Raw genomic sequence first — 19,216 nt, 5'->3', positions numbered from 1 at the left:
AGCCTAGGTAATTTTTGGAAAATAGACTCTTGGTCCCAGAACTACCAAACTGGAATTTTGGGAGATGGAGCCCAGCAGCCAGGAATCTGTATTTTAAGTGTGTGCGGTGGTTCTAATGCATCAGCTCAGCACCGATTTGAGGGGAGCAGGAGGACAAGACGGGGGAAAAGCCACAGCTGTTGCAGAAGTCAGGGCTGAGCAAAAGCTAAAGAGAAGGCAGCCTGTGGTGCTCAGGAAGGAGACAGGGACCCGCAGGCTGCAGGTCCCACCGAGTCTCCAAAGGGAGGTGCAGTGGAGACAGAAGCATCTGGGAAGAGCAGACCCCGCTGAATCAGGATTGACCAGCATCCCACGACAAAGGCCTCTTCTCTCCGGGCCTCAGCTCCTCTGGAATGATGTGCCAGGGAGAATGGGCTTTTGTTAAACCTGCCCAGACGGCACCCACCACCCCAGGGCCCCAGGGCAGCAGTAGGGAAACTGGGCAGTGATAGTCCAAGTCCCAGGCCTCCTCCTTTCCCTACCCGGGAAGAGAGGTTTCTCCATGGTACCCTCCCACCTCCTCCACCATGCAGGCTCCCGGCAAGAACGGAGAGCTCTTCAGAGCAGGAAATGCAGCCAAGCTCTATTGCAGCCAAACTCCTGGCTCTGAAGGCTCTGCCTGTCTTGCCTTCTGACCTGTGCAACCTTGGCTGCTCGAAACTGTTTCTCTGCTCCCCACCCTGGCAGATGCCACAATTAAGCCCTCTGGTCCCCTTCCCCTGCCCTCATCACACACACCCCAACACACACACAGTATGTGACCAAAGCAGCCTGAGGCAGAAGAACAATAACAGCATTTTAAATTGCCATAACACTGCACAGTTCTAGGGGTGCCATTTATATACAGTACAGCATAGGTGGTACCTTCAGGTGGCAAACCAAAGGCCATAATGTGATTCCATTCCACAAGAGGACCTAGAGTGGGCGTCAGCTTTGAAAACAGGGGCCCTTCCACGTGGTGCCCAGCCACATTCATCTCCTGTCACTCCCCACATCACACTTCACCCACAGTGCTGGCGACCCCTCCAGCTGCCTCGTCCCTACCCGCTGTTCCACACTTCCGTGCTGTGCCCATGCTTCTTCCCCACCCCCACCTGAAACACCATTACCAGCTCTTTTTTTACTGGGCTAACTCATTCATCCCTTAAAACTGAGCTCAGGGTGTTAAGTGAGGGGGCTACGTATTAGTGCTCCTCTGCTATCCCAAGTGGTCACTTTGTACAAATGAGAGAAAAGGTGCCCTTTTTTCTAGCCTGCTGTCTGCTGGGGAGGGGGAGAAGGATATAATAATTATCATATGAACATGTACAATGGCTCCAAGGGAAATGGCATCTGCTGCAGTTGTGCAGTGCACAACCTGCCCAACCGTAGCAGAGGCCCTGTCTTAAGTGTCCATTTTCTGTGGTCTCATAATACATCATTCTTATCTGTATGTGTGTGTCTCACACACTGGATTCCAAGCTAGACCAATACTAATCTCAGTGCTTGACACAGAAATCCCATTAGTTCAACAAGCATTCGTTGAATGCCTGATAGCATTTTTCAAATCGAATGCTAATTGCTTACTTGTCTGTGTTCCGTAATAGTCTGTAGGCTCCTCAAGAACAGAAATACTTACCTTTTTATTTCCAGTGTCTAAGACTCAGTGGTGCTCAATAAATCTTGGCTGAAGGGATGAGTAAATGAATGGATAAACAGAGTCATCTCAGAAGGCTCTGATGAACTCAGTTCCTGGAGCAGCTGCGGAAACAGGAAACTCAGACACAGGAAACACCAAGCATTTTCTAATGCAGATTTTTAAAGTCCTTACAAAAGCTTGCCTGCTATCGGGCAGGGGATATTCATTCTAGAATACCCAGATGGCAGGGGAGGGGATGGCCCAGCTGTTGCCACGTTTAGATTCTATCTCCTCTTGTGCTACTAGGTGTTCTTTGTAATGGTGTTCAAATAACAACATTATAATAATATTATCTAACACATAGGGTTGTAATAGATGTCAGAAACACTTTTAAGCACTTTACGTATGTTAACTCATTAATCTCATTTAATCTTCTGAACAACACTATAAATCAGACTATTGATACTCCTGCTTTTCAGATGAGGAAACTGGGTATATGGATGTTAAGTGACTTGTCACTCCAAAAGCTGAGGTTCTAACATGGACAATCAGACTCCAGCATCCACCCCTAGCTTAGCTGCTGTTCTGATGGCCTGGTCCCCAGGACACCCTCTTCCAGCCAAAAGCCTGTAATTTGGACTCCTTTCCTGTGCTCCCGTTGGGTTCCATTTGCTGTGTCTTCACAGCCGGCCTCAGAGGCCGCTGGGCTCTGTCTTTCGTTTTTGCGGATCCTACTGAATGAATGAATGAGAGGCTGCTCAGCTCCCTAGTCCTCTGATAACTGGTCCAGGGTGATTATTAACATCACCATCCAAACCCAATACAGGAGTCTTTTCTCTCTTGCGTGTCTGAGCCCTGTCCCCGGCGCTACCTCGGAACGACCACTGCGGCAATGCCACAGTGCACCATGTCGGGAGGGACGTGAGTTGACTCTGCAGTGGCCTCTCTGTAATGGGCTTGCCAAGGGGAGAACTCTCTCCACAGCCGAACCAGAGTCTCCGGGAGTTGCTCCCAGATTACAGAACCAGGAAAGAGCAACTGCATCGTCCCTAAGTCTGTGTTGGGGGAGAGAGCGCACTGGCATGCCAGACAGTCCCTGCCATTGACACTGCGCAGCAGGGCCCACGTGACAATGGAAACTCATTGTCAGCCACACCTTCCTTCATCTGCCCCTTCACTTTGCCTCCAGCCAGCCAGCACTCAGTTTTGTCTCTTGGTGTCTTCCCAGAGGAGCTTTTTCGGAAGTTTTCCTGGTGAAGCAAAGGATGACTGGGAAGCTCTTCGCCCTGAAGTGCATCAAGAAGTCGCCTGCCTTCCGCGACAGCAGCCTGGAGAATGAGATCGCGGTGCTGAAAAAGTGAGTGCGCCCCGGGCTGGTCGGGTGCACTGTGGGATCACATTTCCTTCCCAAATTAGCATCGAGGAGAACTGGGGCCAGACTTCCACCCCCAGAGGCACCGCTCCCTTTGATTGAGTCGATGGGTCAGTTTGCTCAACCAGCTCAGCTTAGGCAGACAGCTGTCCCGGCTGGTTCTGTTGAGGGGGGTGGGCACTGGCAGCAAATTGATCAGTGAACCCACCAGCGCTGGCAGCAAGAGCTGGTTTGTGCACAGAGGCCAGAGCGTGATTAGCTCGAAGGAACAAAAGTCAATTAAGGGCCGACATCAGAAAGAATCAATAATTAAGAAGGCAGCATAAGATTTGGAAATTAGCCTCAATTGGTACCAAAGCAAATGTAGGGTCAGCGCCCCAACTGTCATGATGAAGGCTACGCTAACAGCCCATCAAGCGTTTACAGCAAGATTCTTTCAACAAACCTTGTGAACCCCTGTGGTGCACCAAAAGTGTGCTAGGCACACCGACCCAGGAGCAGGCCACGAGGACGAGGCAGACAGAATCCCTCACCCTCAGGAGCTCCCATTTTCCGGGTGCAGACAGAGGTGTCCTTAACAAACTCTAATCCCATCAGATGTGAGTCACAGCAGCAGAAGGCGGAGTTTGGAGGAGACAGGGATTCATTTCGCCTACGTGTGGTGTTTTTATGAGCACGGGTTATTGGGACCTTGGTGGATGAGTAGAATTTTGTGGGGCAAGAAGAGCAGTGCAGAAAAAGGGGATTCAGGCCTAGAGCAGCATAAACTTTAATGTAGAATCATGGAAGTGCAAGGCCATTACGGAAGAGTGAGTCCTGGAAGCACCTGAACTTAGAGTGAGTAGCATCAAGGGACAAGAGGTGAAACTCACATGGCGAAATGGGACCTGACTATAAAGGATCTTAGATGCCACGATAAAGCATATTGACTTTACTCTGGGGGCAAAGAGATGTCATCAAAGGATTTTAAGTAAGGAGTCACACGGGTCAGATTAGTATTTGGGAGCCAAGCCTCTCAGGCATGCTGGAGGATGGATCAGAGGATACCAGCCTAGAGGATGGGAGGCCACTTACAGGTAAAAGGGTAGAAGACAAAAAGCACTAAAATGACCCTGAGATTGAGCAATTTTTTGGACAGCAATATCATCAATTGAAATAGAGAACAAAAAGCATGTGCAGGCTTGGATGAAATAGAAAGAAATTGGTTGGAACATATTGAATACAGGTGTCCACCTGTCCCTACATGGAGGTGTCTAGTAAGATGCTGAAGGTATAGGTCTGGGCTCCAGGGAGATTAGAGCAGAGAGAGACTGTCAACTAACTCATTGCGAGCAAGGACCATGTGGTCTTTCTTATGATTGAGTCCTATAAACAGAAAAGGTGTTTAATACATCTTTGTTCGGTGAATGAATAATCAGTAAATCAATGTTGGCATTGTCAGCATATGAGTATAGTTGAATCATCAAGCAACCACTACAGCAGGTCTGTATCTTTTAAAATATCTTAAAGAAGATAGCTACTGTTGTTATGTGGTCACTCTTCCCCAGGCATTGTGGATTATCTCCTTTAATCCTGATACAACCCTGTGAGAGAGCTAATATGATTACTTTGCTTCCCTCAATCTCTGAGTGATCCCAGAGAAGGGTGATCTGGGGCCAGCTTTCTCCACCACGACGCTATTGACATCTTGGACCAGATCATTATCTGTTGTGTTGGGGGCTGTCCTGTGCGTTATTGGATGTTTAGCAGCATTTCTGCCTCAACACACTAGATGCCAGTAGCACCTCCACCTGCCCCACTTGTGACAACCAAAAGTGTCTCCAGCTATTCCCAAACATTTCCTGAGTGGCAAAATAGTCCCTGGTTGAGAATCACCAATCTAAGGCATCCCATAGAACTGACCCCCAAAATAAGCATCTCCCTTCTCACAATGTCCTGGAGCAATAATTTTTCAACGCTTCCTCCATGGTTCCTCAAGAGGAGACTGAGCTCACCTAAATCTCTCCTGCTGTATCCAGGTGAGCATCCTTATTCTGAAAATCAGAAATTCAGAATGCTCCAAATCTGAAACTTTTTTGGCACTGATGTGACACCATAAGTGGCAAATTCCACACCTGGCCTCATGTGACAGGTCACAGTGAAAACATAGTCAAAACTTTGTTACGTGCACAAATTATTACAAATACTGTATAAAATTACCTTCAGCCTATGCATATAAGGTATATGAAACATAAACTCAGATTTGGGTCTCACGCCCAAGATATCTCATTATGTATATGCAAACATTCCAAAATCCAAAAACATCCTAAATCTGAAACACTTCTGGTCCCAAGCATTTCGGGACACTCAACCTGTATTTCCTTCATGTGAGGTTTCCGAAGGAGATCTGCACACTCGTTTCATCAAACAACCTAGTGTTGGGTAATCCCTTAGCCCTGCTCAGTTCTTTTAACTGTCTCTGTTAGTAAAGTTGAAAGAGATTTCTGGAGTAACAAGGAGTTGTTTGTTCCCTGAAGGAAGGGTGATCAATTATTCATTCAATGAATATGCATTGAGCACCACCCCGGGACTCCTTTCTCGGGATGACTTTGTGACAGCCCCCTTGCCGTGAAGGCCACACAAGGACCCGGTCTTCCTAGACACGGCCTTCAAAGCCTCCAGCAGAAACTTTTGGGCTGGGTCTCCACTCTCTGCCCGGACAACCCGAACCACATCCCTTTCACTCTACACTTCCTTTCCCCAGGATCAAGCATGAAAACATTGTGACCCTGGAGGACATCTACGAGAGCACCACTCACTACTACCTGGTCATGCAGCTGTAAGTGAAAGGTGACAAGGGTGACCCGCTTCCTCCACGGAGGTCTGGTGGGGCCTGGGGGGCCTAGAGGAGGTTGATCAGGGGTGAGGGAAGGGTAGGGATTCAAGACAAAATCAAGAATCAGTTCAAGAGGCTCTGACATGCTAAGAGTCCTTTTAGGCTCAGAACGCCTCTGGTAGCGGGGACGTTCTGTGCGGGCCCAGGGGTAAAGCTAGAGCTGATCATCGAGTCGGTATGTACCTTACTAGCGTTAGAATATTTCCTACCGGTCAGCAGATAGCTGCGACCCCAACCCTTCCATGCTGCTCTGCTGCCCCACCCCTCCTCCGGAACTTTCTGGACCTCCTCACAACCCAGCAACCAAAGGGGAAATGCCAGGCATGGCAAAGAACCGCCAAGACCGTTTTCTGACTCTATGGCTTGAGTCCGTTTTGACCAATCCAGGCCCGTTAAACTGGATAGTAAATGTTTTAACATCACTCCAAGGTAAATTACTGTAGGAGTGGAAACCACAGGTAGATAGATTTCAGCATAAAGAAAGACTTTTTCAAAAGAGAGCCACTCAAAGTTAAAAAACAGGCTGTGATAGTGTGAGTCCATCTGTAGGACAGAAATGTTGCTTCCTTAGCAAGGTCTCAGGTCGTTATCATATCCAAATAAGAGTGTGCCTGACAGTGACTGCCGTAGCAGTTAGTCGGTGCTCCCGAGGGCTCATCCTTGAGCTCAAAGGCACTTCCATAAAGTACACACACACACACACACACACACCCCACTCCGCAATTTCAGCATGGCAGAACACAATGTAGTTTTTTGCTGATGGGCTGTTTCATGAGAAACTTTAACGAGCTAACTCAGGTCTAAACAGCTGATTACTCCTGGGCTCACCTGAGTTCCAGGGACGAGCCGTAGCAGGCAGTCAAGGGAGTAGGTGGGAAGGGCCCAGAGCAGCACTAATAAGTGAGTGGGGACCAGATGGCACCTTACCGAGGCCAATTCAACAGGATTAGCATGCGGCCACTCGGAAGGCTAAGGGGAGCAAGGGGGTGGGCAGGTTGAGATGTCTCTGAGGAGCCACCAAAGCCTCCAGGACCCCGGCTGCTCGGGGTCAGGCATTCGTACCTATGTACAAAGAGCATCTTTTCTGTGGGCCTCCAGCTCCTAGAGCAGAGCCCGAAGCCCGAGCCAGAAGCCGACAGCAGGGTGATGTGCATTCTGGCTAGAGAAAGTCTATCCCCTCGTCACTACGTGGTGCTGTCGGGCACGCATGGCCACATCTAACATCACAGGACAGCGGGAAGGGGGCTCGGACAGTGAGAGGGTTGCAGCCCCTGGCTCAAGGCTGAAATAGTCTGGGGAGGTTTATCCTGGAGAAGAGAAGGCCTCGGGATAGCTTTTCACTCACTGTCTTCGCATACTCGAGAAGATTCACGTGAAAGGATGTTATTCTGTGCAGTCCTATCTGCTGGTAGAAACTATAGGGCGTCAGGTTTCAACATAACATATAGAAATATTAAGGAGATGCCAAAAGATTCAACTCTCTATCTTAGGAGGTAGCGAGTTCTCTGACACTCACATGTTCTAGTACTGACTAGAAAACTTCCAGGCAAAAATAGTATAAATTGTACTCAAGAAGTGGGGGTTGGACTTGATCTTTAAGCTTCCCTGAGTCCTGAGATACCAAACCATGTGAGTCTCAAAATACCCCTACAGCCCTACCATAATTCCAGCTTTAGGTAGCCCAATTTTCAAAAATGAGGAAAGAAATCCTGATATAGCACAGTTAGTCTCGTTTGCACACCTCTTTTCCACTCTGCCCCATTTCAGCGTGACCTCCCTCTTTCATCACGGCTTCCTGCGTCCTAGGCCAGGAAAGAAGGCAGCTAAGACGTGTGTCCATACTAAGGGATTACTGGCTTCTTGTGCAGCCCCAACCGGGGGCATTTGCATTTCAAAGGAAGTTTCCAGAGAGAGGTCAATGCTCAGCCCAAAGAAATGACTCCCTCGTGACACCACCCAGGCGCCCAGAGGAGGTGTTCTGAGACCGGTGTGATCCTCCTGCACCTCTCAAATCACAGCTCAGGGGCACCGGCCTGTTCCGCCACAGCTGTGTCCCCCATGGCCACAGAGCAGTCACATTCTCATTGCTTTGACCTCGAATGAGAACTGAATTCCTTCTCTTGCTCCTGTGCCCACAGTGTCTCCGGTGGCGAGCTCTTTGACCGGATCCTAGAGCGGGGTGTCTACACAGAGAAGGACGCCAGTCTGGTGATCCAGCAGGTCTTGTCAGCAGTCAAGTACCTCCACGAGAATGGCATCGTCCACAGAGACTTAAAGGTGCCAAGGCAGGAGTCCTCGGTGGGAAACAGATAATGACCCTCAAGGAAGCGGCATGGGTCCCGGGACTCTAAGCTCTGGAAAGCAAGAGGGCCAGAGCAGTTGACTCCCAAGGCCCCTTCTGCCCTCGGATTCCTTAAGCAGATTCTGAAAGGCTAAACGATCATTATTAATTTGCACCTCGGTCTTTTCCCGAACCTTTCACTCTGCTTCACCCTATTTGGATACCGAAATAATCCACGCGTCTTGACTCAGCCGCAGTCAAAATCAAAGGCAACAGAATACTTATTGCAGGTCTGCCCTGCACAAGGCATTGCACCAGACTTTGGAGATATCAGAGGCAATTAACCAAGGGTCGGTTCCCGCAAAAAGCAAACGGTCCTGGAGTAGTTGGGAGGGAGAGGTTAGGACGCCAAGGGCTGTGAGGCTGAGCGAAGTCAGGGCCACGGCATGAGGCACAGTGCCGGGGTGCAGGGGCACGGGTGCAGGGAGGAGGAAGGAGGAAACCGTAGGGGAAGATGAGCTGGTCTTGCAGTCAGGAGCCCAGGGTTCAGCTTCCTAAGAAATTATATATTAAGGAGAAGTAAAGAGATTTGTGTTTCGGGTGATCATATCCTACGCTCACATCTCTCTCCTCCTACAGCCTGAAAACCTGCTGTACCTTACCCCCGAAGAGAATTCTAAGATCATGATCACAGACTTTGGTCTGTCCAAGATGGAACAGAGCGGTGTCATGTCCACTGCCTGTGGGACCCCAGGCTATGTGGGTGAGTCTCAGAACAGAAGGGAGGTTGACCAGTTGGCTACATTCAACCACATAGCTGTTATTTACAGGAGTGGTTGTGAGGAGGCAGGGGCTATCCAGGGGGAGCAATCCCTCATGGGGGGCAGAGCCAGCCGATCCGCCCATCTCTGGAACTACCCCTACTGTTCTCCAATCCTACGACCTACCGCCTACCCCCTCCCGCTTCCCACAGCCCCTGCCTCTATCCTGGCTCCCACCCCTGCAGGCAGACTTCGGCCTTTGTCTTTCTGGCTGCACCAGGGGCAGAGACAGGATCACAAACCCAGAGATAAGAGCTAGGGGTTGAGCACAGTGCCCTCCGCTCTCCCGCTCTGGGGGAGACCTCAGCTCCCCACTGTTGGGAGCCTGGAAGCACAGGACATTGAGTTTGGGCCTGAGGAACCCGGAGGTACCCCAAGGAAGCACTCTGGGAAACTGGCAGAGGTGGGGCCCCCTGTCTGAACAGCCCTGTAGGCTTCCAGGCCCCCAAAAGGTGAGAGCAGGCAGGGTACCTGGGCCAGTATTCCTGGGATCCACGTTCACTCCTGCCCTTCCTCTAAGCCAGTCCTCATCTGTTTGGGGTTGGGGACTGGGAAGCAGAGCCCTGACTTGAGACAGAGGGTCTCTCCCAAAAAGGGAGGCCGTTCACTCACCTGCAGGTGTTGAGTCCACTGGTACAAGCCCCGGTATCTGGGATAAGCACAGACAGCAGCTCTCTGCTGCCCTCGGGGCTCCCACCCAGAGGAGGACTTGCTCTTGCCCTCCCAGAGCTCTCGATCTGGTGGGGCAGAGTAAGCTCCGGCCCTCAGAAGCTGCCCAGAGTCTGATGGGAGAGTTACCGCCTGCCCTCCGGGAGCGCCAAAACTGGCAGGGGCGGCGGAGCACAGGGGAGATGCAGCCTCTGCCTTCCAGGAGCTCCCAGCCTAGCGGGAGACACAGCCCCTGCACTGAGGACCTTCCCGCCTGAAGGGAGAGGCACAGCCCCTGCCCTGGGGGGTCCCCTACCTGAGTGGGAGACACAGGCCCTGCCTTCAGAGAGCGCTCAGTCTGACCCTGACCCTCAGACAGAGCCCTGGAGACCCCCAGTCTGATCGGGCAATCATGGACCCCGTCCAGAGGCAACTCCCGGTCTAAGGGAGAAATCACAGCCTCTCTTTGCAGGAAGATTTAGTCTTCGTGGAAGAGACACAGCCCCTGCCCTTGGGGAGTTTTCAGTCTCATAGAAACACCACCTTCCCTTGGTCTTCCCTAGTCCTCTTCTCTAAGCTGCTTGCCGACCTTCAGCCCCCACCCCAGAGCCCCCTCCTCTTGCCCCCAGCCCTGACTCTGCCCTTGGTGTGCTGCAGCTCCGGAAGTGCTGGCCCAGAAGCCCTACAGCAAGGCCGTGGACTGCTGGTCCATCGGCGTCATCACCTACATACTGTGAGTAGACGCGCGCGCTGGCTCAGCTCCTGGGAAACCTCAGAGCCCGCTCGCCCCTTCCCTCCTCTGGCCCGTCTCAGCTCCTCCCCCATAGCAAATGCACGTGCACACACTCGCTCGCACCTGTACGCACTCGCACACACGTGCACACACTCACACACCTGCACACACTCGTGCACGTGCACACACTCGCACGCACCTGCACACACTCGCACACGTGCACACACTTGTGCACACCGCTCCAAAGCTTCCTCTTTCTTGACCTCCACCGGTTCTAAAAACCGAGCCCAGCATGACCCCACCACCCAGCCAGCTGTCTCTCCCCTCTGCTGCATCCCCCCCCCAACACTTTCTGTCAATGGATACGTGAGTCCCCTTCTGGGGAACAAGCAGTGAAAAAGAGAGAGGCCTAGCCAGGCGCAGAAGCCGGGTGGACCCGCTGCTCCTGCATCTCAGCCTTCTCTCCCGAGGCAGGACGGGCCGCCGGTCGGGGTCTCCCCGGGTCTCTCCCCTGCACACCCTCCCAGGCTCTCCCCTCCCCACCCTGCTCATCACCTCCTCCCCCCCCATCCCCTCACCTACAGCAACTTGCCCTTAGGAAGATAACCCACTATGAGATGTTTGCACCTTAGTGTGAATTCGGGTCTCTATTTCCTCAGTGTATGTTGAATAATTACACTCATTTCACTCATTTACTCAGCCAATAGTCACCGACTACCCTGCGTCAATCCCTGGGCTAGGTGCTCAAGAATAGAGCAGGGAACAAAACAGCCTAAATAGATCCCTCGTGAAACTTACACTCAAGTGGGCATTCCACCAACTTCTTCAAGCTCTTTTATACAGCATCCGAGAGCCAGGGGACGCACAGGGAAGGTGGCAAGGGTTTGGGGGAGTAATGTACAAAGGCAGGGCTGCCCCCAGGGCTGCCTGTTCCAAGCCCTGGCACCTGTGTAAACACTTTATTCCTGAATCAGAGGCAGATACGTGTCCTGGTCACACCGCTGGTCTGGGACCCCATTGCCCACCTGTGTGTACAGTGGGGGTCTGGGGGGAGGAGAGAGGCTGGCCCAGGAGGGACAGGGTTGCTCAGCTGCGTGCCTTTCTCCTGTCTCACTGCAGGCTGTGCGGGTACCCCCCTTTCTACGAAGAAACTGAGTCTAAGCTTTTTGAGAAGATCAAGGAGGGCTACTATGAGTTTGAGTCTCCATTCTGGGATGACATTTCTGAGTCAGGTAAGGCCAGTAGGTGTGAAAGACAGATAGCAGACTCGGGCAGTGGCTGCCAAGAGAAAAGAGCTGAACAAAGGATGACAGTCCTGGCTCCTCAAAGTCCCTGAGGCTCTTGGAGAACAGGCTGCCAAGGAAATGGAGAAATCTTCATCGGCTTCAAAGGCCAGATAAATAATTTACATCTGAGGGCCATGCTTTTGTTTTTCTGGGGGCAGAACCGCAGTATGCCTGGGGAAGGAGTGGGGGGGAGGTGGGCAGTTTAGCTGAAAGGCAGGCGAGTGTTCCAGGCAGGAGCGGCAAAACCAAGCGGGTAGATCCCGACAGCAGTGTGCAGCGTGTGTGTGTGTGTGTGTGTGTGTGTGTGTGAAGATGGTCATTCCATGCTTGGGCCCGTGAAATCAGAGCTGGAACAAGCCGCACTCACATGTGTGCCCATGTGCCGGCGCTGGCCCATGTTTCGGTGCAAATGCACACACATGGGACGTGCAGGCACACTGGTGCCTCGTGACGAGTGATGTTTCTGCAGTGCTGAGTGGGTGAGGCTCTTAGAACCTCTCTTCTTTGGTGGTTTATGGTGGGTTGTTTTTAGGTGGTTTGGATTTTTTTTTCCTCTCTTTTAAGCCTCTTAAAATTGCCTCTTTGGAAAATTAGCTAAAGATGCATTCACTGCCACCCACCAGCCCGGAAGTGAATTTCCATCAGTCATGAAATCTGGTCCTTAGTTGTCGTGTCTCTGCTTGTTCCTCTCAGCCAAGGATTTTATTTGCCACTTGCTAGAGAAGGACCCGAATGAGCGGTACACCTGTGAGAAGGCCTTGAATCACCCCTGGTGAGTGAGCAGAGTGGGCTGGACTCTGGCCCCTGGCCTGGCGGTTCCCAGAGCCACGCTGACTTGTCACGTCGCATTCCCTGGAATCTGCTGGCCCTGAGCCGTGTGCTGTTGTGACGTGCCGGGAGCATGTGACTGTCCATCAGGTCCATGTGGAGATGCAAACAGCAGTTCATGGAGCGTGTTCAGACCTAAGGGTGGCGGCTGAGTTGTCCAAGTCAAGCGCAGGAGCTGGGCGCAGCCAGGCGCTGCCATCGGCACCGGGGCAGGGTGCCCCGCTCGGTCCTAGCTGCTTGAGGGGCGCCAGGAACAGGCAGTTCTCTCCTGTCCTTAAGAGCTTCATTTTACTCTGGTTTCAAAGCCTGTTCCAGGTGAAGTGATTTAAGAACAATCACAAAGCAACCAATTGATACAATAGGAAAAGAAAGTCTTGAAACACACTTTTTTCATGTTACTCCCCTGCTCAAGAATTTACAATAGCTCCCCCACTTCCCACCACGGCAAGCCCAGAGTCCTTTGTCTTTCAGGTTTTCCCTAATCCAGCCTGACCCTTTATCTCCAGCTTCATTTCCCCAGATCCCCAACACACCGTCTCTGTCCCAGACAGGCCTAAGGGCTGTCCCCCTCTCCCCGCCCTCCCTCACGTACCAAGGTCCTTCCTGACTGCACCTTGGGTCAGACCACTTTCACCACCCACAGTGTCCTGTCTCTTGTCCTATATGTGGCATCCGTCAGGATCCAGATCAGCCTCTGCCCCTCCCTGAAGCCCGCACCCCTGCGGTCCATGCAGACCTCCCCATTTCTCTTTACTAGTTACACAGGTCACCCTGAATCACTCTAGTCCATGGCACGAACAACGCCCCACACCTAGGCCATAAGCTCGCAGGGGTCAGGTCCCATGTCTGTCACTTCCCTGGGTCCGCAGCAGTCGGCACACGGTACCGTACACACAGCAAGTGTCTGGGGAACACTTAGGAGACAGGTGAATGACAGGCTATGGGAAAGGGCAGCCTGTCCCAGATGGCACCAGACGGTCCTCACTGAGGAAGCCTTCCAGGAGGAAGTGAATTCTGAACAAGGGTTTGGGCTGAAGGACAGTGACCACCTAAGTGTTCTGTGATGCTGGGGTCAGTCAACTTTTTCTGTAAAGGACCAGGTAGTAAATATTCTAGGCTTTGCTGGCCACACTGTCTCTGTGGCGACTACTCAACCCTGTTGTAATGCAAAAGCAGCCATGGGTGCTACTGAAACGAGCACGGCTGTGTTCCGATAAAACCTTACTTACAAAAACAGGAAATGGGTAGATTTGAGTTTGCCAACCCTGCTCTAAAAGTTTTTGGTTTTGCCAAAGTACAAGCCGTTCTCCTGGGCACTCTACTCTGCGTTAGCCTGGACCTGCACGCTCCCCGCCCACCCCACACTGAGTGCCATAGCCACCTACTAGCCAGGGGATGCAGGTGTCCCCTCCTGCATCCACAGGATCGACGGAAACACAGCCCTCCACCGGGACATCTACCCGTCAGTCAGCCTGCAGATCCAGAAGAACTTTGCTAAGAGCAAGTGGAGGGTAAGCTGTCCTCCCCAGGGGAGAGCAGGCTGTCTGGGCCCCGGGAGGCTGGGCTGGCGGGGGCTGCCATGAGGGCTTTCCTCGGGGCGTCCCAGCAGGCACTGGAGCTCCCTGCACCCTCCCTGAAAGGACAAATGGCACACTGGTTTCACGAGGCCACAAGGCAAAGGGAAACCTTGAGCCCGAGGTCCTCTGAGGACACAGAAGGCCCGAGGCTGCTCTCGTGTCTCCTTAGCAAGCCTTCAACGCGGCCGCCGTGGTGCACCACATGCGGAAACTGCATATGAACCTGCACAGCCCGGACGCCCGCCCTGAGGTGGAGAACAGGCCGCCCATCACTCCGGCCTCAGAAGCCTCTAGACCCAGCTCACCCGAGATCACCATCACCGAGGCACCCGTCCTGGACCGGAGCGTGGCACTCCCAGCCCTGACCCGGCTGCCCTGCCAGCACGGTGGCCGGCCCGCTGCCCCCGGTGGCAGGTCCCTCAACTGCCTGGTCAACGGCTCCCTCCGCATCAGCAGCAGCCTGGTGCCCATGCACCAGGGGCCCCTGGCCGGCGAGCCCTGCGGCTGCTGCTCCAGCTGCCTGAGCACCGGGAGCAAAGGGAAGTCCTCCTACTGCTCCGAGCCCACGCTCCTCAAAAAGGCCAACAAAAAACAGTACGTATTTCCAGCCAAAGACGGAGCCCCCGCCCTGCTCAGCCTGGGTCTGAAAGAACTCAGGCGGGAGGACTGACAGCAATGGACAAAGAGGCCTCTCCTGCTCACGGGCAGCTCTAAGGGGTGGGAAGAGCTCCGGGTCAGGGTTCAAGGGAAATGCTTCTGGCCCTGTCCCTGTCACTCACTGGCCGTGAGGCCATTGACAAGTCAGTAAATGTCTCTGCCTCTAGTTTGCTCATTTGTAAAATGGGTTGAAGTACATTTACCTGCTCAGCCTGCCTCACAGAGGCACTGTAAAAGTTTAGTGAAGCAACAGAGATTATAAAAGCCCACAGAAAACTGGGTACATGTGAGTGGTGAGCATTAGATTCGTCGAGTGTCCAGGGCTTCTGTGTCTTGGGGGAGGAAAGGGGTCGGCAGGACTTGGTTGTCTTGTATGTCTTTCCTGCAGGGGTTTGAACTTTCCGAACCTCGAGAAGGGAGAGCTGAGTGGATGCCACAGGCACAGAGAACCACCCCCAAAGCTTCTCCCCTCTTCAAATGCTTCAAAGGCTGCTGCTTCCCTTCCTTTCTAGAAACTTCAAATCTGAGGTCATGGTGCCTGTGAAAGCCGGTGGCAGCTCCCACTGCCGGGCAGGGCAGACTGGCGTCTGTCTCATCATGTGATCCCTGGAGCCTGTGCCCGTGTCACTGCAACTTTCAGGTGAGGACGAGAGGCCAGAGGGCCAGGGCCCGGGGCCTGGGGAGAGCTTCTGTCCCAGAGGAGAGCCCCAAGCCAGAGTCTCAGTGATGGGGCCTGCGGGGGGCTGGAGATGGCAGCCCCACCTCGCCCTGCACCGCTTTCCCACAGGAGAGACATCCAACTCCTCTCTGCCCTTCCAAACGTGGCGTCTACCCGGCAGAGCGAGGACAGAAGAGCAAGTGGAGCAGGGCCTGGCAGGAGCAGGTTCTGGAAAAGGCACCAGCCCGTCAAGGAGGCCTGGGAGGGAGCCCCAAGGCACGGAGGCCTCGGCTGAAGCTACGGGCAGGAGGAGCAGCACCCGCCGGCTTCCAGGTCCCCCTGACCTGCCTGCTCTCTGCCCCCACACCCCGCGTGCCGTGGCTCTGTGCAGTGTGCGTAGATAGCTCTCGCCTGGGTCTGTGCTGTTTGTCGTGAAAAGCTTAATGAGCTGGCCAGGCTGTGTCACCTTCTCTAAGCAAAGCCATATGGAGCATCCGCCCAGCCCCCGCTCTGCACACGCTCCGTCCCCATGGCCAGAATGGGCTCGCTGACGTGGCTGCCTGCCCATCTGCATGAACGACAGGCGGCTCCCCGTGGTCTGCCGCGAGCTCTCGAAGTCCCGATCCTTAACCGCAGGCTCAATTCTCACCCACGCTGAGACCCAGCCAGCTCCCGGGCACACTTCTGTCCCCTCCCTCTGTGCCTCAATCTAGAAGCAGCGCCGCACCCTCCAGGGTGGAATCGAAAGACACTCACGGCCAGGGACTGTGCAGAATTCTCACCCTGGCCACATACCCTCCACGCACACAACCAGTTACCTTAACATGGGAAGTTGACTATTTTACTTTCAGCCAGGAACCCTAATCCCGCCTCTGTTCCCCCTTCTCTCCTTGAAAGACAGGCACGTTGTTCTTGTCCTTCCCCAGTTCCCTCACTACCCGCCCCCTCCAGCTTCATGCTCAGTGTTGTGCTCAATAAAATGGACATATTTTTCTCTACAAGGTTTCATGTGGTTCTTTCAAAGTCAGAGACTGCTGAGCCTGTCTGGCGTGGAAAGCACACGGGCAGCCGAGGTCAGGTAGGAGCCGGCACTGTGGCTGGTGCGTATCTGGAGCACACAGTGTGCCAGGCACCCTGTGACACGAGTTGCACAATTGACTCAGCTACTCCTCCCGACAGCCCCTTGGGGGAGGTTCCGGTGGAGCCCAGGCAGTCTGGCTCGGCGGCTGCTTCCTTAATGACGGCACTACACGGGCATGAGTTTGAGCCCCAGCTCTGCCCCGACCTGCGTGTCTGTGACCTTGGGTAGGTTACTTAGCCGTCTGTGCCTCGGTCTCTTCATTGTCCAATGGGAATAAGAGCAGCACCTACATGGTGAGATGATGCAGGTGACGTGCCCAGCACAGGACTGAGTGAATAATTAGCATCATTAACAACGGTGAAGAAGGTAATGGAGATAAATTGCCTCGCACGGTGCCTGCCTGGGCCACGGTCAGCACCCAGATGTTCATGCCATTCCGTAGTCTCCCCTTCCCACCCACCCCCACGCCCAGGTACATTTGAGACCTCGGGAGACACAGACCCTGGTCTTAGTCCTGCCTCTGGGAGCTCTGTGATTTGGGACACGTGACTTCGCTTCTATGGATTTCTCTCTCCCACCTGTAAGTGAGAAGCCGTAGGGCTGTTCCAAGGTGAAAACTCCTCTAGTGTCTCAAGGATAGAACCCATCAGATCCTGGGGCAGAGGGGCCCAGGGCCCCTAGTCTGGGTGCCCGGCAAGCTGAACGGAGCAGGAGCTCCACGTGGGCGGCAGAAACAAGGAACAAAGGCTCACTTAGCTGGGACACAGACCATTTTCCCTCTTTGAACCTCCAAGGCTCCTTTCCAAAGATTTTTATTGGCCTTTTCATTTTTACATTATTTTTTGTTAAGTTTTTGTGTTGGTCTAGGATTCAGCTACAACAGAGAACAAAGGGCAAGGATACTACCCGGCCCAGATCCCTTGGCTGGAAAGCTCCTAGTCACGATGACATGCCCACCTCCACCGTCTTCGCCCTTCAAATGCAGTTGTCCAGTCAGCTCAGGCTCAGCGGAAGCCCAGGGTGACCTTGGTAGCTTCACGCCAGGGGGTCCAGGCTGTGCTGAGCAGCATCAAAGTCTCCCGAAGCTGGGGCACATTCCAGCCCAGCCTGCCCCCCAGGAGCAAAGAGGGCAGGTGAGCGGGGCCGGGGCTGGGACTGGCGCGTCACTTGCAGGTGGCGTAGTAGAGCACGCGCGCGTTGATGTGGTCTCGGATCTGCTCCACGCGCTTCTCCAGCCCCGTCAGGTCCGCCGAGCGCAGCAGGATGGCCTGGCTGCCCCGCAGGAGCTCTGACTCCATGTCTGCGGCAAAAGACAGCAGTGGGGGGAGGGGTTGGTGGTGAGACACCCAAAGCCTCCCAACCCTTCCTTCTCCTCCCCTACCTGGAGGGAGCACGTGCAGGAGAAACTCCTCCAGGGGGATCTGGCCGCTAAGGCAGTGACCCCTCCAGCCTCGAGCCCCGCCAGCCTCTCCCCCACGCTTAGAAACCTGCAGGGCCCAGGCCTTGGAGTCCCCCACTTCCAGTTACCCCTGTGCCCCTGCCCCTCTCTCTGCTCTGGGCTCTCTCAGTTGTCCCAGGCTGATGAGGGGGGCCACAGGCACCAAGATTAGCAATCCGACGTTGGTGGCCCCAGACAGCTGCCATCCCATCAACGATCTTCAAGTGGGCACCTCGGCAAAGAGCCAGCCGGGTACCCAGAATTCCTCCTCACTTTGCCGCCCCAAAGTGCCACTCCAGAGAAATCTAGGTCCATTCTGCACACCACCCCCAGAGCATGCCAGTCCGGCCTGTACCCCCCTGCCTCTAGGCAGGAGTTTCTCTGCCACATCCACGAAAGCTGGTGCCCAGCCTCAGCCTGAACTTTTCCAGGAACAGAGACGTAGCAGGACCTGCCTCACGAGGCTCCAACTTTAAGGCAGCTCTGGTTACTAAAACATCATCTTCTCGTGAAGCCAAAATCTGACCCCTTCTTGCTTCCACCCAATTGCCCCAGGTCTGTCTCCTGGGCGTACGAGGGTGTATCTGCTCTGCTCCGGCATGGCAATCCCTCGCACTTCTGAGGTTCTGCTGTCTCCAGGCTAAACGTGTCTAGTTCTTTCATCCACCCCTCGTCTGATGCAATGGCCGAGTCACTCCCCCACCGCAGGTGCACGCGGGTCTGTCCACATCCCTTCCGAGGATGCAGGAGCCACCACCTCGGCCCCAGGCCCCAGGTGAGATCCCACGAGCAAGTGTCACAGCGTTATCACTGGGTTGACACTGAGCCAGTGGGCACCCACACGGACCCACAGGTTGATAAAATATTGAAATATGCCCATAGCGATCGTTCAATAGCTGCTCTTCTCAGCCCCCAGGAGCCCCCTGCACCATCCTCCCATTACCCTGCAATCAAAGGCCAATTCCCGCAAGCATCTACGTTCCTATTCCAGCCCTGCAACCCGAGCCTTTCCTGGCTGGTGGGCACGTGCCACACCATCGGCCACATAGTGTGACTGTCACCCCTGAGCTAGTACCCCCTTACTTTGGTGCTTTGTGCTTATTAATTCTTTGGGCAGTAGCAAGATCTTGCCGGCTTATAACAAGCTTGCAGTTACTCAAACTCTTGGGTCATTCTCAGGTGAGTGACAATTCGTGTTTGCTTATCACTCACCAGTTATAAAGTATCTTCAGTGACCGTGGCCACTGAGAGGCCAGGCCTCCCCTGAGCTGTACCTGTGGGTTTAAGCCCAAACAGGGCCAGAG

The 19,216-nt window shown here is 53.7% G+C and overlaps 2 protein-coding genes across 9 annotated transcripts in view; one reads left to right on the top strand and one right to left on the bottom strand.

The window, feature by feature from the left end:
• The window catches only part of CAMK1G (calcium/calmodulin dependent protein kinase IG), a 28,851-nt gene extending 12,460 nt beyond the window's left edge, over positions 1-16,391 (top strand). The window contains exons 3-13 of the mRNA XM_069459483.1: positions 2,886-3,014; positions 5,773-5,847; positions 8,043-8,181; positions 8,825-8,948; positions 10,312-10,387; positions 11,507-11,619; positions 12,367-12,445; positions 13,925-14,012; positions 14,248-14,672; positions 15,248-15,375; positions 15,523-16,391. Of these exons, the coding sequence (XP_069315584.1) occupies positions 2,886-3,014; positions 5,773-5,847; positions 8,043-8,181; positions 8,825-8,948; positions 10,312-10,387; positions 11,507-11,619; positions 12,367-12,445; positions 13,925-14,012; positions 14,248-14,672; positions 15,248-15,338 (1,339 nt within the window). The 3' untranslated portion in view covers positions 15,339-15,375; positions 15,523-16,391. The remainder of the gene's footprint in view (positions 1-2,885; positions 3,015-5,772; positions 5,848-8,042; positions 8,182-8,824; positions 8,949-10,311; positions 10,388-11,506; positions 11,620-12,366; positions 12,446-13,924; positions 14,013-14,247; positions 14,673-15,247; positions 15,376-15,522) is intronic.
• Positions 16,392-17,256: 865 nt separating this feature from the next.
• LAMB3 (laminin subunit beta 3) overlaps positions 17,257-19,216 on the bottom strand; it is a 120,043-nt gene continuing 118,083 nt past the window's right edge. For all 8 annotated transcript variants that reach the window (XM_069459403.1, XM_069459401.1, XM_069459399.1 and 5 more), the window contains one exon: positions 17,257-17,774. In XM_069459403.1, coding sequence (XP_069315504.1) covers positions 17,638-17,774 — 137 coding nt within the window. In that variant the 3' untranslated portion in view covers positions 17,257-17,637. The remainder of the gene's footprint in view (positions 17,775-19,216) is intronic.

Source organism: Eulemur rufifrons, chromosome 27, assembly GCF_041146395.1.
Source record: "Eulemur rufifrons isolate Redbay chromosome 27, OSU_ERuf_1, whole genome shotgun sequence".
Taxonomy (NCBI): domain Eukaryota; kingdom Metazoa; phylum Chordata; class Mammalia; order Primates; family Lemuridae; genus Eulemur; species Eulemur rufifrons.
The sequence above is the reverse complement of the archived record's forward strand: the minus strand, read 5'-3'. Positions and strand labels throughout refer to the sequence as shown.